This window comes from Oncorhynchus keta, chromosome 26 (assembly GCF_023373465.1).
Source record: "Oncorhynchus keta strain PuntledgeMale-10-30-2019 chromosome 26, Oket_V2, whole genome shotgun sequence".
Taxonomy (NCBI): domain Eukaryota; kingdom Metazoa; phylum Chordata; class Actinopteri; order Salmoniformes; family Salmonidae; genus Oncorhynchus; species Oncorhynchus keta.
In genome coordinates, this window is record NC_068446.1 from 23,787,914 (window position 1) to 23,803,542 (window position 15,629).

Below are 15,629 nucleotides of genomic sequence, written 5' to 3' on the forward strand. Positions count from 1 at the left end.
AGGGGAAGGCAAATGCACAAATGCCCCTCTGAAAAGGATGTGATTGTATTAGTGTTAACAAAGCACAGGGAGTCTATTCTTACCAGGGTCCAGACAAACAGATTTAGGAGAGGCTGGATGGGGATAAAGGCAGCAGAAACAATAGTCAGTTCTTGACCTCTCTCCTATTTGTATTGTTGGTTGCACTATCTTTACATTAGAAAAGGAAGTGCATTAGCAAATATTCTGAGTTTAGAAGGGAATTGCACTCGGAAAAGTGCATGTGCCGTTATCCCCTCGGAAATTACATCTAATTTGTTTGTTGTCTTGTGTGAGTCATTGTGAAAGAGATTATAGAACATGGGCTAGACTGAGGACCTAAAAAAAAACCAGTTGTATCCATGTTTGCCATGACAGCATGTATTAGCGGTTCAGAAAATGCAAAACAAATCAAATTGCTGAAATAATTTTGAACAGTTAAAATATACTCCTCAAAAGACTTTATTGCGTGTGGTTTTTCACCCGTGTTTTGGAGTCGCCTCTAAACAACGTGTGAGAGAATCGTGACGAGGTGAACCTATTGTTGTCTGTGAATAAGGACACTCATTCTCTCAGTGGCTCTTGTTTTTCATTGTATGGCACCGTTGGCTTGTTTTAGGTGGGGAGAACAGGGTTCACTGGAGAACTAGTCAGGGGAATACTGACCTGTCCTTAGATCACAGTAGTGTGGCACACACCACTACAGACTCACTGTTATTACAAGAGGGGAGTGTTATGGAACCATACTTATGCTTTTGAATGAATGTCAGGATTGAATGTTTCGCTTCTTGTTCCAGGAGAGAAGAGAGCGTAGGACAGGATTTGGAGGTCCAACAGTCAGTTCCCTGTACCAAGAAGAGATGATCAGGTACGTCACAGTTTCTCTGTCCTATATCAGAGACAAGCTTCCTCTGCACTGAGCTCTGAGTGTTAGACGTTCTTCTGCAGATTGTAAACCAGGGTTTCCTGAACTCGGTCCTCTGGTTTTTGTCCCAGCACTACACAGTTGATCCAAATGAACTCATTTGCAAGCTTTGGTCATTTGAATCAGCTGTGTAGTGTTAGGGCAAAAACCAAAACGTGCGCCCCCCTGAGGTCCCGAGGACCGAGTTTGTGAAACGCTGCTGTAAACTGTTTTGGGAACATGAGACAGTCCTGATTTTATGTTAATTATATTCACTTGCCTTATGGGAACCCTCAGAAGCTTGATCAAGCATACACACCACTTCGTTTCTGGGAAAAAAGGCTCTTTTGGAAATGAAAATGACAGCTGAATCCAGTAGGTTGTCCCCTAAACGATCCTCATTAGTATGCATGCGCTGAGGAGAGGTGGCCTGAAAATGCCTGCCTTTAATTACTTTTTCGATAACGTGTTGAAATGAGGGAGCATTGGGTATAGAACGCTGCCACGTGGCACGGACTCCCCTGGCGACGACCCTCTTGGTGATAGCCAATGGGGATGCCCCGTGGGGACAGGAAGTCATTAACATTCCCCTTCGGCGAGGTCTACCTCGGGCGTGTCCCGCTCCAAACTGTTACACTCAATGGTTCGCTGAATATCCAATTTTCCCCCCTCAGTACAGGAAGACCCACTCCATATTAAATAGTCTGCCTCCTCAAGCAAAGGCTTGTTACTGAGTTAATTGCATCCTCTTTGCTCATTTTCTGCTCCGGATCGGGTAGCTATGTGTGGAATGGGTATTGATAAAGGCAGGATTGATTGGCGATATCCCTCAGATGGTGAAATCTGCTGTTTGTGATGGAATAGATTTGTGTGAGCTACACTTTTGTAAAAGGCTCTGATGAACATCAGACTTATGGTTAGCTGACATTCTAGACCACTTGGCTGGAAAGTCACAGCAAGTGTGTGTTCTCTCATTGCCACTCATAGCTCTTTGTTGTAGTGTGTGCGGGTGACCTCCCTATAAGAATGTGTGTGTGATTGATGGTGGAGCTGTTGAAGTCATCAGTAGCCGCCTGGCTGTGTTGGGAGATGAGTGTTCTACTGAAGGGCTGGCATGCAGGCTGATGGATGAGGGGGATATCTGTCAGCATGCTGGACTGGGTTGCGTAGCAGAACTGTGTGTTTTATGAGGCTAGTGTGTGTGTGTGTGTCGGTAAGCTGGGCTAGGTATGCGGGTGATGTGGGTTTTACTCTTGCAGGGTGGTGTTCTGGATGCAGGGTGGTGTTCTGGATGCAGGGTGGTGTTCTGGATGCAGGGTGGTGTTCTGGATGCAGGGTGGTGTTCTGGATGCAGGGTGGTGTTCATGGGTCATGACACCAAATCCACATGTTACAGTGACTGATTAGTTACACAGTAGTTACAACATGCAAATTATATCACAGTTGCACGTACACTGCCATACACTTAGGCCACTCACACACATCAGGGTCTCTCTCTCTCTCCTGCCCCCTCCCTCCCTCCCTCCCCCTGGCTGGTAGTCAGCTGTGGTTAACCAGGCTGTGGGGATGACAGAGTAGCCTGTGACCTTCCCAGCATGCCATGCGGCGGGTCATTTATCAGGGCACCATTAATCGCGTGCGTACTGTCAGGCGGCCGGCCGCCATGAGGCTAAACCCTCGCCGGCCAGCCCAGCCTGACTGATGAGCTCCGCCATTGATTAGTTGCCTTGGGAGACGGATGGTGCCCACGTGGCAGGGACACTCGGGGTCAGCGTGGCGATCACCAGAGGAGTGGGAGGGGCCAGCCCCCCACTTATGAATAAACATGATTCTCATGAGCATGTAACCTTATTCTGTTCAACCGGAATGAGCTGTTTATAAATCAACTTGTGATTGAGGCATCGGGAACAAAGGGAGAGAGGGCTCTACAGTGCTCTGTTTAACACTGTTGCTATTTTAGGCTCCATTTTGAGCTTCTGACACCCTCAGTTAGGATCTGCGTATCCTCTAATTCTTTGCGGATACGTAGATCCTATCCGAGGGTACCTCTTATTCAGATCCTGCCGAACACTAAGCACAGAACCACTGCTTGCACTGTATCATTTCTCAATTCCCCTCCAGTTAGGTAGCTCTTAGCCCCGCTAACCGCTGTTAACGAATACTGAGGAGGGGCCCTGCCAGCCTGTCCTGTCCTCCGCTGGGGCTGGGACTGGGTTGCTCTCTGTCAGACAATGTCCCACTAAATGCAATTAATCAGGAGCCCTGGGTAAGAGAGGGAAGGCGTAAAGTTCTAAATGAGATATTAGCCCCTTCCCCTCTGTCCCTGTGCGCCCCCCACCCCAACAGCCCTGCCTGGCGTGGCCCTAATGCCAGGAGGTGATTAAGGGGGGGAATAATTAGAGCTAGTGTGGCGTACCGTGCTGCTTCCCCAGGGATGACTCACCAGGGATGAGTAGGAGGGAATGTTATGTTTATCCCACCCACCCTGTCATAGCGTGCGTGGGGGGGGGGGGGGTACTACTTCCAGTGGTGTTAACCTCATCCACACTTATAGAATATAGTGGGATGTGTATTCATATCAAGATTTGTTAATGACAGAGAAATACATTTTAATTTCACTATGATTATTAATGAATCTCATTCTATTCCAATCTAGATTTTGTATGAGGCGTGTATATTATGGTGGTGTTGTTATTGGCGTTGATTGTTTTTGCTGAGATGGAGAATTCCCAGATGAACAGATGTCTCTTCTCATCTGATGCCAGACAGTTCCTTCACTTCCATGCACTGGTACATTGACTGACGCTTCCTCTCTTCCTCTCCCCTCACAGGGAAGAAGACAAGAACATATTTGACTACTGCAGAGAGAACAACATAGAACACATTACCACAGCTATCAGTTCCAAGGAAGTGGATGTCAACGCAAAAGATGAGGAGGTAAGTGGCACCCTATCTTCAAAAAGAGCCCTCTTTGTTAAACAATACATGTTATCAATTCCAACGGTAAAACCAAAAAAATCGAACGGTAAAACCAGCTCATTTGCAATCTGGTACAATATTCCCCCGTAACTCCATTGTGTTTGGCCTCAAATGGACTATTAGTCCATGGGAACTCTTCACTCTAATATATCTCCGATCTAAGGGAGAAGCTTAAGGCGTTAAGATCATTAGATGTTTTTCACTTTGACCTCAAATCTATTCATCTGCTTTATTCGTTTAACACAGAGGGCAAATGGCTTAGTCCCTCTCATCACAGCAATTCTTCAAATAAGGATCCAGTTGGTGTATGAGTAGCCAGGCCAGATGGTGCAGGTCTGTGTGTGGTCACTCCAGCGTTGTTTACCGGTGGACTGCAGGTCTCCGGTCTGACCAGCAGAGGGCAGTAGTGAAGTTCCATCCACAGCCCCTGATGTGGTCCATCCATAGACTTAGATAAATGTTGTCTGTGAGTGCATGGGCAGCGCCATTGAGGCCATCTCCATTTTGAAGTAGTACATTTTCTTCTACTACTTCCATGAGTTGGTAAACAAACTGAAAGGGTGCACACTGCCACCTGGAGTGTGTTGTTTGAACAGGTATAAAGTCAAGGTTGGCGATTGACTGTCACCTGCGGTTATGGGATGTTTCCTCTCTAGTATAATGAATTGGCTGATCCCTCCTGATGACCCAGATGGAATCATGTGATCCTTCCTTCACCCATAGGAAGTCCCACCCAGTTGACTACTTCAAAATAGCTGCCCATGCTAAAACTAGCTTTTTGGCACTAGAGTCCTCTATCTATCTATCTCTATGGGTCCATCTCAGATAGGCCACCAGCTGAGAGAGATAGGAAGAGAATGTCTCTGGTATCCATTCATGGAGAGACAGACAGCCGTGTCTGATTTTAAATAGATGAACATATCCCACCATATTCTCTCTTTGCAGATGTTTTTGGAGGATCTGGTGAGTGTGGATGAGTGAAATGGAGGTATATCTCACTTACATCAGCTGATGTACGAAGGGTTCTATAAATACATTTGATTTGAAACTATAAAGCAGCGGCATTGGTCACTTTGGTCAGTTTGAAAGGCTAAACTACATTCTGGAGTCAACAGTAACAGCCACTGACTGACTGACTGTTCTTTGAAGTATAGATTCATATTTAGCTATTTAAATCATTCAGGTTTTGATCTACCAAGGAGCCTGTGTTTCGCTACTTGCAGTGGTGACTATCCCACTAATTGGAATGTGCCTACAATTGAATGTCCCGCTAGTAATCTAGAGACTGTATAAATTACTCTTTGTTTCCACTGATAACCAAAGCCCTCAGTATTAGTGACTCAGACTGTTCTTCAGCAGAATGTTCTGTTTGATGTTTTCACCAGTTGGGGATATTGGCACTTTAATTCAGGGTGATATGAGCTGGGTTGGTGGCCTCTGACCCCTGGGGTGGCTGGTTCCTTGACTCCCCTTCAGAGGCCAAAGGCATTAGCTGTAATGTACAGTGCAGGCGTGGGGCGAATGGGGAAATAATCCGAATGATGGGGGAGAATAGATCAGGATGTCCAGCCGCCCGCCTCAGTCTTTATGACTCATTGAGGCTGCCTCATTACTGTTGGGGAGACAGGGGCCTGGGGGCCACACTGCAGGTATACATCATCCATACACACCAGCCATGAGCATGGGATCAATCACAAATGCTATGAGTCATGGCCCATGCAGAAGCTTGACAAACGTTGGTTTATGGGTGTGTATGTGTGTGTTCACTTCACACACACAGGAACCGACTGGTGTTTTACAGTACTCTGGCAGCTTCCCACTATTCTTAGTCAGTTGAGAGGTCTGTCTGGAGAGGGCTGTTATACTGCACTCAGACACTATACCCTATCTCTTTTACACTACCCAGAGCTGAAGACAGGGCACTGATTCTAAACAATACTGTGACTAATATACTGGAGAGTATGAATACAGTCTAGTCAGAGTTCACTAATCGAATCCCCCTCAGCCCTCATGAAGTTGTCTCCTTCACTCTCTGAATAATCATGAGATTTTGTGTATTTGCCTATTCCTGCTGTGCAGTTGTATAGTGTACGAGCGTCTGCCCCAGTAGACGCTCTATGGGTGAAGTGTTCACACAGGTCCCCACATGCCACTGAGAGACCACACAACCACCACTAACCACCATGTACCCCAACAATGGAGGGAGGGATTTCATGTTGTAATACCACCCAAGGAACTCCTCTTTTCTCTCTCTCTCTCTCTCTATCCCTTTCTGGAACAAAGTCCCACCCCATTCAATTAGAGGCAATTGAGCTGACAGGTCCCCTCCCACTGAGACTGAGGAGCAGGCAGCGGCTGAGGAGAGCGCCCTTTCAGCCCCTTTCAGACGCGTCTGTTGTGTGTTACCGTGGGTGCGAGTCAAAGAGCCTGTCATTGGCTAATCCCCCACAACACTCTGACAGGGAGGTAGCTTAACCTTCTATGACAGAAAGTGCCGCCAGCGCTGCTTCCTGATGGATGATTCCCAGTGGCGTTTCCTTCTTTTGTTGTTCTCTCAGACAAACGAGAGGGCTACTGTGAAGTTATGTTCCTCCTTACGACGAATGGTTATTTCAAAGTATTATTTTTCCTCGTGAAAATGTTTTTTTTTTTTATCCAACCAGACATCCCAATGGTGTATTTATGAGTGCGCTGTCTTGGTCTGAGAAGACCAATTCAGTAGAGAGGTTATAGTGAACTTCACTAGTTCCCAAAACATAGTTCTCTTGAGAGTATATACAGAACGTTCCAAAGTGGAATTAACGTATTAGAAGAAAAGGGCAGAGATGACGTAGTGATGGAAATGTGACAAACGATCAAAGGGGCACATCAAAAACCGAGAGAAAGCACAGCAGTATTTAGGCTGCAGCCTCTCTCATAAATATCCATTTTAACATGCAGCCGTGGTGATCAATAGAATTTGAGCAATAGAATAGGACTTAGGGAGTTCGCTTGATCTAATTGGCCAACTTGAAAAATGAGCTCCCTGTGGCGGTTGTATCAGAATTGGGTGATTGGAGCTAAGGAGGGGGGTGATCAAGGGGTGCTCTCGTTTTGTCCGCAGCATCCCATCTATCAGTTCTTAAGGACACTGCCGGCCCTCTGAAATGTGTCCCTGAGCTCCTGGATGAGCCCTGACCCAACCCTTTACACACATACACAACCCCTCCTGTTGGCAAGGAGACGGGGCAGAGCTCATCCTGTCACCACCTCGTCACCACCTGAAAGCTCTTGAGTTATAAATTGTACTGCATAATTAATTGTTTCTGAAGGGGAGAAGTCTATTGGGAAGTTAACTGTGTGGAGCCGGTGCATAACAGAAGAGAATAGATGGTTCTATTAGAGGTGAAGAGGGGTTGGGGCCTCCATTCATGTGACTGAACGCTCCAGCAGGTCCCCTCACTGCATCTGGTCAGCCGCACTCACACTGTCACTATCCATAACAGCTGTAGTCCACTCACTAGACTAGGCAACCTTACTAAGTACCTACCGGTAGCGCCAGATTTTTGTTTACCTCGTGAGAAAAAGTATTGTTGATCAAGAGATCTGATTTACATAGATAGTGTTTCTGTGTGTAAACAAGTACTGACATTTACTTTGAGCGTTTTACCTATAAAAAAAAAGATTCACATATTTGATTGAGTATCTTGACTCCAACTCATTAGCTGCTACTGCAGTGATGGGAAACAATACCTGTTGTACCTTGAAGTACCTGATCATGTATGGTAGATGGTAGAATCTGTTTATGCAGGAGTAATGAGGCACACCTTTTATGTGTTTCAGGGCAGGAATTTGCTGCACTGGGCCTGTGACAGAGGACACAAATACCTGGTGTCTGTGTTACTGCAGAACAGCGCTGATATCAACAGCCAGGTGAGTCTCTCTCTCACGCACACACGCATGCACGCACACACACACACACACACACACACACACACACACACACACACACACACACACACCAGGGCTTGACATTCACTTCATTACATGATGCAAGGAATCACTTTACAAAATAAAATGCATTACCATCTTCTTTACCATAGAGAATCAGACAAAAATGTAGGCAACATACTTTGAAGCAAGCTAAGACATAAAACGTCCAGGTTTTAAACAATTAGGTTTGTGGTTAAGTAGTTTCAAAATGCTGACCGCCTCCACTCAGATTCAAGGTGGGTGATATGCAAGGCACTGTCCTTCACTCTCCGATGTTGTGACCATTTGTTCTGAACGTGCCTCGAGTATGTTGACAGAATCAAGCCTTTAGACGTTAAGGATCCTTCATTATATTTGTCAAACATGACTTTTAGCCTATATTTATGTAACTAATTAAAAGTCTCCAAGTTTGACTACTTTTCTGGCACCTCCATGTCAGCGTCAGTTTGGACATGAGGATGTAGCCGATATACATATCACCTACACTTTGACATGTAGGCTTTTTTTATTGGTTTAAACAAAAAATAGATTTGAATATTATTCCAATGTTGACCTCTGATCAAATTCTGATTAGAGTATTTGTATGATATTGTGAATTATTATTTTTTATTTGATCTTGTCCGTTCAAACAACTTAAATCTATATTCTTCTTGTCCTACTATTTTTTTAATACTTGTCCCGGAGAAGAGGACACGCGTTAATGTTGAGCCCTGCACACACACCAAAAAACTGGGGTTAGGGGTCAAGTGGCACTCGACGCAGATGTCACAGGGACAGATATTTTAGGGGATTTAAAGATTTCTGTGAGATTCACAATTGTGTTAAAAGGCGCATGACACAGAATCCTCTGTCACTCACTAGCCTTCAACAGCCAAGCACACATCCTAAACACACCTACAGTCTACATCACTAACACACCACATAGCCAATCCTCTGTATCCGTGGAGGCTCAGTACCTGTGGCTGATGAGAGTAGGCTATAGGCCCAGTGACACACTTCCTATCCCTCGATCCCTCTGAGCAGGTCTACTTTAATTCGTTTTGTGATATCGACAAATCCCATTGGGTTTATCCGACGCAGTAAGCAGGTATACTTTGCTTAGTGACCTGGCTGTGGAGAAAAACCCTGAACACCATTCCGGTTTAGAGGCAGGCAGGGAGCTTTGGCTTTGTCTTAAGCTGGCTGAGTGATGCATCGGGAAATGAATGCTGTTGTGCATACAGTTGTGGAGCCAGGGGCTTTACCACCCCACAGTAAAACAAATCAATTGGGAGTAATCAGGTAAATTGTTTGCATTATACAACCCATATAATCAGAACACTTGCAAATGACTTTCTTTTTGTGGCCCTGAACCTTTTTGGTGTGGATGAAAACCAGAGCGCTGGCTTATAATCATCATCTTGGTCTGCCTAGCGGTTACTATGGTCATGGTTTAACAAGAAACAATGACTACTTATTTGGAGGCATGTTAAATTCTGCGTTGTAATTACAGAGAAGTGAAGCCTCTCTCTAAAGCCCCCCATGTACTGTATTTAGCCTACATTTATGAACCTTAGCAGTAGTTACAGTAACAGCAAAAAAATAACAATTGTAATAAGTGGTTGAAGGTGGTCAAATCTAATCCCTGTACATCTCTGGCATCTCAGATGAATTTCAGATACTTGCTCCAGGAGAGTGTGTACAATATTGTACAATATACAATATAGCTATACACATGCATGTACTATTTCTGCGTGGAGGTACCAGTAACTGAGGTTGAATGGCAGACAGTTGTCGTTAAGGCCTAGTGTGAGAGGTCACTCGGCAGTCCCTCGGGTCATCGGAAACCCCTACGGCCCACCTCTTTCTCTGCCTATGTTTTGCGGTACCCAGTCAGCTGCCTGAGGGAGGGCATGGGTGTCCGAAAGGAAATACAGCTCGCTAAGTCATGCAACGGTCTCTGCATAGTTATTATACAATGTAAACCCCACAGAACTGGGAATTGATAGAGATATGAAGCCTGCTACTTCTCATTAGATTCTATTAGTTTGCTGTTTTCAGTCACTTTCTGGCCAAGCTGAACTAGACTAAATGCCTTAGATGCTATGCTTTTAAACATTTTAGACTCCAGGGAATTGGCCTACTGTACAAGGATAAAGTTAAATTGAAATGGTTTTTTTTCCAGATAAAATAGGAAAAGCATATGCATAACAATGGTAACAATTGAAAGGGAACGGTTTTAACAGTATTGGAAGATGGGCAGCAGAGCAGGTAGCCTAGCGGTTAGAGCATTGGGCCAGTAACTGAAATATGCCCATGAACAAGCTTAACCCTAATTGCTCCTGTGAAGCCTTGTTCACACTGCAGGTTTTAATGCTCAGTTTTGTTTTCTAATACTGACTGTCCAAAATAGGAAATTACAAGTGACCAAATTGGATTGGTGTGTTCAGACAGCAGTCATTTGCTGACATGGCTACGCTAGTTGTCATGGTAAGGATGGGTGTTTGCACAGTGGTGTAGGCTGATTGGTGGAGCTCGTGCTTCCTATCACTCAGAAGTTATGTAGCATGCTGAGGTGACAACAATTACCTGCCATGGATATTTCCCAGTTGCCTTGAATGTTCAAAGTCATAAGTGTAAGAACACTTTTAATACCTCAAGGATAAGATGACGCAACTTTCAAAATAAGTTATTTTTTGGGCTAGCCACAGCAGTCAACTACCTAGCTAGCTTGGTAGCTATTTGGCTTTCTAGCACATTCGCTAATTTGTTTGTAAACTATTAACAAGATAGTTAGCTACCACATGTTATTGTCAAACTGTCAACGGAGTATCTATCAAATCAAAGTTTATTTGTCACGTGCGCCGAATACAAGCAGGTGTAGACCTTAAGAGTGAAAATCTTACTTACAGGCTCTAACCAATAGTGCAAAAAAGGTGTTAGGTGAACAATAGGTAAGTAAAGAAATAAAACAACAGTGAAGAGTAACAGTTACGAGGCTGCGTACAGACACCGGTTAGTCAGGTTGATTGAGGTAGTATGTGCATGTTGATATGGTTAAAGTGACTAAGCAACAAGATATGCCCAATTAATAGTCCAAAAACCACTTGAGGGCAAATCAATCCGATTTGACTGTTAAGACACAAGTCGCATGGCCAGGAATTAGATTTGTATCTGATTTCAAACCACCTACGAAGGCTTGAAATATCCCATTCCGTGTGACGGAATTTGGCTGTTCATACTACAGGAAAAAGAACAGATTCAAATCGGATATGCCAAAAATTGGATTTGAGTCATTTCAAACTGCCAATGTGAACATTGCTTAAGTCGCTCTGATGAAGACTGTTGGCTGAATGACTAAAATGTCTATGCAAAATGATTAGACCAAAGGTGAGGACACAACAGTTCACCTGACACAAGACTGGATACAACATCTGAAAATACTCTGGGTACATTCAGTAACATGATAAGAATATTCCTGGATAATGTATTGTAGGTGCAACATAAAACCCCCCCAAAAAGTACTAAGGTTTGATTGAGAGGTCTAACTGTTCTCTCCAAGTGGCCACACACCACTCCAAAGTGTGCACAAATTTCAATCCACTTTTATGACTCAAAGAAGTATTCAACTATAAGGTGCTTTTTTTTTTTTTTTTAGCTATCCTAGATGTGTCGTTGAGGAACTAGAGCAAGGACACTTATAATTGTTTTGTTTGGAACACAACCCCTTATCCCCGCCTTCACACAATTACTGTTGTTCATTACGCCATCGAAAAACAGTCCATTATAAATCACATTCAGGGTCGGGTGGGAATCATTTGGAAGCTTGTTCTATTGCCAACGTGACTTGCTAGGTTATAAAATACGATATTCCAGTGTTAAGCTTTCAAAATGCAATTTAGGTAAACCGGATCAGGGGTTGTAACCAAAATAATTTCCCAATCGTTTCGTTTTATTTTTGTTTCGTTCCACTGTTCTGACCAGCAAAATACATTTCTGAACCAGTTCCAACCCCCAAAGATGTATTATTATTTATTTTTTTACCTGTAAAATCAACCTTTTTTTTTTTTTACCTTTAGCTCATTTGAATGACTTTACCAGTCAGTGTGGCGAGGGCAGGCAAGCTCGTTGTTTACATGCATGATGGCAGATAAGGGTAGCCCATGGTGCAAGATGCGACTGAAATTGTGTCAGTGGGGAGAGAGGCTTGAAGCATGGGCATCTTGTTATGACATGCACGATTCCATGGAGGAACTTTGAATGTCCTTTGAGCTAGCTAGCTAACACGTTTGAGCTAGCTAATACGTTTGAGCTAGCTAACAAGCTTGTGTGTGCACAGAGGCACCACAATTAAAAACACGTCTTTGTACTTAATAAATCCAACATGAAACGTGATAACTAGGCCTATAGTATCCTTAACTAGCATTGAAAATATCTCTCCCAATCAAGTATTCTAGGGAGGGGGACAGGTAGCCTGCACAAGCAAAGATTTTCAGCTTGCAGGCAGACACTGGAAAAAAGTTGCTGAGTGACAGAGAGGGCTTGGTATAGGTGCTATGTTGCGTTTTGTTGTTGGACTAGAAATAAATGCCTGTAATGTAAAATATCTATAACCATGCTTTTAAAACAATGGTTATGTTCTGGAACAGTATATATCACTTTTGGTTCTGTTCCCTGAACCGATTCCAACCCCTGAAATAGATTTGTTGGTTTTTGGTGCACATTGAAAGGAGTCATGGGTGCATTCAGGTGTTCTGCTGCACTGCACTTTCTCTACAGTAGACAAACAAGCTCATTATGTTCAGAATAACCCAGGTTATGATGCCATGTCATCTTGTAACTGTACATCAAACATAGTGATCATAAACGCTGACACTGTATATGACATGAGTTTTATGATATGGAAATGTAAAGTGCACATTTGGACTTTTGTGTTTGGCTTGATTGTATGGCATCAACAAGGTTTTTTTAAATTATAATCCTCAACGTCTCATCCTTCAAAATACATAAAGTCCTCTTAATTTACAGCATTTCCCTCACTTACTTAGACAACAAAAAACGGATTGTCACTCAGGCAACTTCCTGTCGCGTGCGGTGCTCAAGTTCAGAACGGCTGGTAGTCAAAACCAATGCAGCACTGTGAAGCTCAGAGCCTGAGGCCTAACGTCATATATAGCATGTTACTGTACAGCCACTGCATTCCAATTAAGGGGTTTATCAGTGCCCAAATCTGCCATTTTCATACAGTTTACGAGATGACGGGCTGTGAGTGGAAAGAGCTACAGAATGGAAATTGTAAATGGTCACATGAATGTGAAAACTCTCCATTTTACCTCCTCACAGTTCTTTTGTCTGTGTTGAGGAGGGGTTTTGGGTTTGTTGTGTATTTGATGTCCCGGTAATCTGCCGTGACCTCTGCCAACTGCCGTTAAATAAAGATAAAAATGATTTATATTTAATTTGTTGATGAAAAAAAATAGATATATTATTTGCTCAGTGAAAATTGTTGGAAATTAATCAACTGATTGTTTCAGTGGATGTCCGAACCTGGTAACCTGCATTATGGGCTGTTTGATTCTAATCCAGGATCAGAATGGACTACAATAGGTAGCTCTGGTCATGAATACCCAGATCAACGATATGCCACCTGTCATCTGCAGAATGGCATGCCAGACACTGGCCCATAACCACCATTTCACTGCTTCTCTACTGCTCTTTATCAAATTAACCCCAGAAACTGGGTCGGATGGCAAAACTGGAGCTTTGTGTGAAGTAGGTCCATGTTTGTAGTCAGAAGCTTCACTCAGTTATTTCATGTGAGCTGACAGTGCACAGCATTGTAATAAAGGAACATATCCTCAAAATTGCATTTATGTGAGGAGAGATAAACATGATGATTATTATTCAGATATTATATGGGGCACAGCTTAATCCATTTACAAAGGAATTTTTATTTCAATTACATTCACAGCCGTGTGGTGTGTGTGTGTGTGTGTGTGTTATTGAGTTTCCTCCATAAGACTGTGACCAAGGCCTTTGTCCAGACAAGAGCACCAGTTTCACCTGCAGCCCCCCCCCTGGCTGTGACCTATGCAACCCCTACCACCCTGAGGTCATGACCCTGCCTCGGGCTCCTCACACTTCCCAGTCCCTGCCTCCCTCTGTCTCCTCTCCCTCCCCATGGACACTGTGTGGGTCCAGACCCAATAATCCACAATTACACCCACTGCTAAGTGCACAGTAAATAAGACCCTGAGAGGACTTTTCATTGGTGAAAGCTCAGACATCCTGGCCTCCTTGTTGGGAATTTGTGTCAAACAAACAAGCAGCAATCTGGCTGGGGGCTGGCCGGCTGGGGAATGGGCTGTGATGGGATTTGCAGGTAGCAACAAAAACACAATTTAAGACTTAGGTTTGGCTGATTGCAGAGCGGAAACATGTAAACAATGTGGGAGGTTCGGAATTGGGCAGATGTAATCTCAGAGAAAGGGTGCGAAGGTGCAGGTGAAGCAAAAGACAATCACAGAAAGAAACAGTTTGAAGAGAAAGAGCCAAAAAGGTAGAGGGAGGTGGAGAAGAGGCAGGAGGAAGAGCACAGTGCGATGAAGTGGACGAAGTTGCAGTTGTTTTTGGCAGGGAATAAATTCAGTTTGTGTTTGTTAAAAAATCTCCAGACAGAATCTCCTGTCCTCTCCTGTAGTGGCCTGTCCTGTCCTGGGCATGTGCTTTGTGACAGTGGCTGTCCCTGTCACTATATGCCTGTGTGTGTGGCTCTTTACTTTTTATTAAAACAACATGATCCATGAGGCGCAGAGGGTGACTCCCAGCACCGCTGATTCTAATTAATCCACTCCCGGCCTCGGCCACGCCGGGCTAAAACGCTTGCAGTCTATCAGATTGAAATTCATAACTTAATTGAGGTCAAAGCCTCGAGCCGAGAGAACAGAAGTCTCTGGCTGGGACCAGGTAGATCAATAGTAATAAATATCTGGCTGGGCTACAACTAGTTCATGGCCACGCATTATGTGGGACAGACAGACAGGCATCACAGGGCAGAGGGGACCGAGGAACGGCGGGGCGACTCAATGTTGGTGTCATGTCTCTTAGAGGGGGAGGGGGGGGTTCTCCACTATTGACTGCAACTGCCTGGGAGAGACTATGGAACTAGTTTAGGTAGTTGTTCCTGTGAAATATAGAAATTCACATTAGACTACTCTACTACAACTCTCTTTTTGATTTTGTATTGACTGCTGAGTGGCAGGTTAGCGTGAACGTCGACAACAAGGGCCGTGTGTGTGTTTGATTTGTGATACCATAAGTATATATATTTTTTATGAACGACCTCTTAGAAAATAAGCACATTGATTTGATATTGATGTGAGGAGAAATGACATCTTTGCTAAGTGCTCAAGTGTCCCCATGGCCTGGGTGTTCAGTGTCTATGTGGGTGATTGTTTAAATGGGGACCATGGCAGTTTGTTGAGTTGTGTGAAGACAAGAAAAACCTTCTCAGACCATAACACAGACATGTTATGCTATAGCTGTTGTGTGTATTTACACCCCTTGACTTATTCCATATAAAAATATATCAACTTCCGGCGCAGACAGAGATGGCCGCCTCGCTTCGCGTTCCTAGGAAACTATGCAGTTTTTTGTTTTTTTTACGTGTTATTTCTTACATTTGTACCCCAGGTCATCTTAGGTTTCATTACATACAGTCGAGAAGAACTACTGAATATAAGATCAGCGTCAACTCACCATCAGTACGACCAAGAAT

At 44.0% G+C, this 15,629-nt stretch overlaps 1 protein-coding gene across 2 annotated transcripts in view; it reads left to right on the forward strand.

Annotated features, from left to right (window-relative positions):
• The window catches only part of acbd6 (acyl-CoA binding domain containing 6), a 38,589-nt gene that overhangs the window by 4,967 nt on the left and 17,993 nt on the right, over positions 1-15,629 (forward strand). For both annotated transcript variants that reach the window (XM_052480412.1, XM_035737379.1), the window contains exons 4-6: positions 816-886; positions 3,754-3,859; positions 7,724-7,813. In XM_052480412.1, the coding sequence (XP_052336372.1) occupies positions 816-886; positions 3,754-3,859; positions 7,724-7,813 (267 nt within the window). The remainder of the gene's footprint in view (positions 1-815; positions 887-3,753; positions 3,860-7,723; positions 7,814-15,629) is intronic.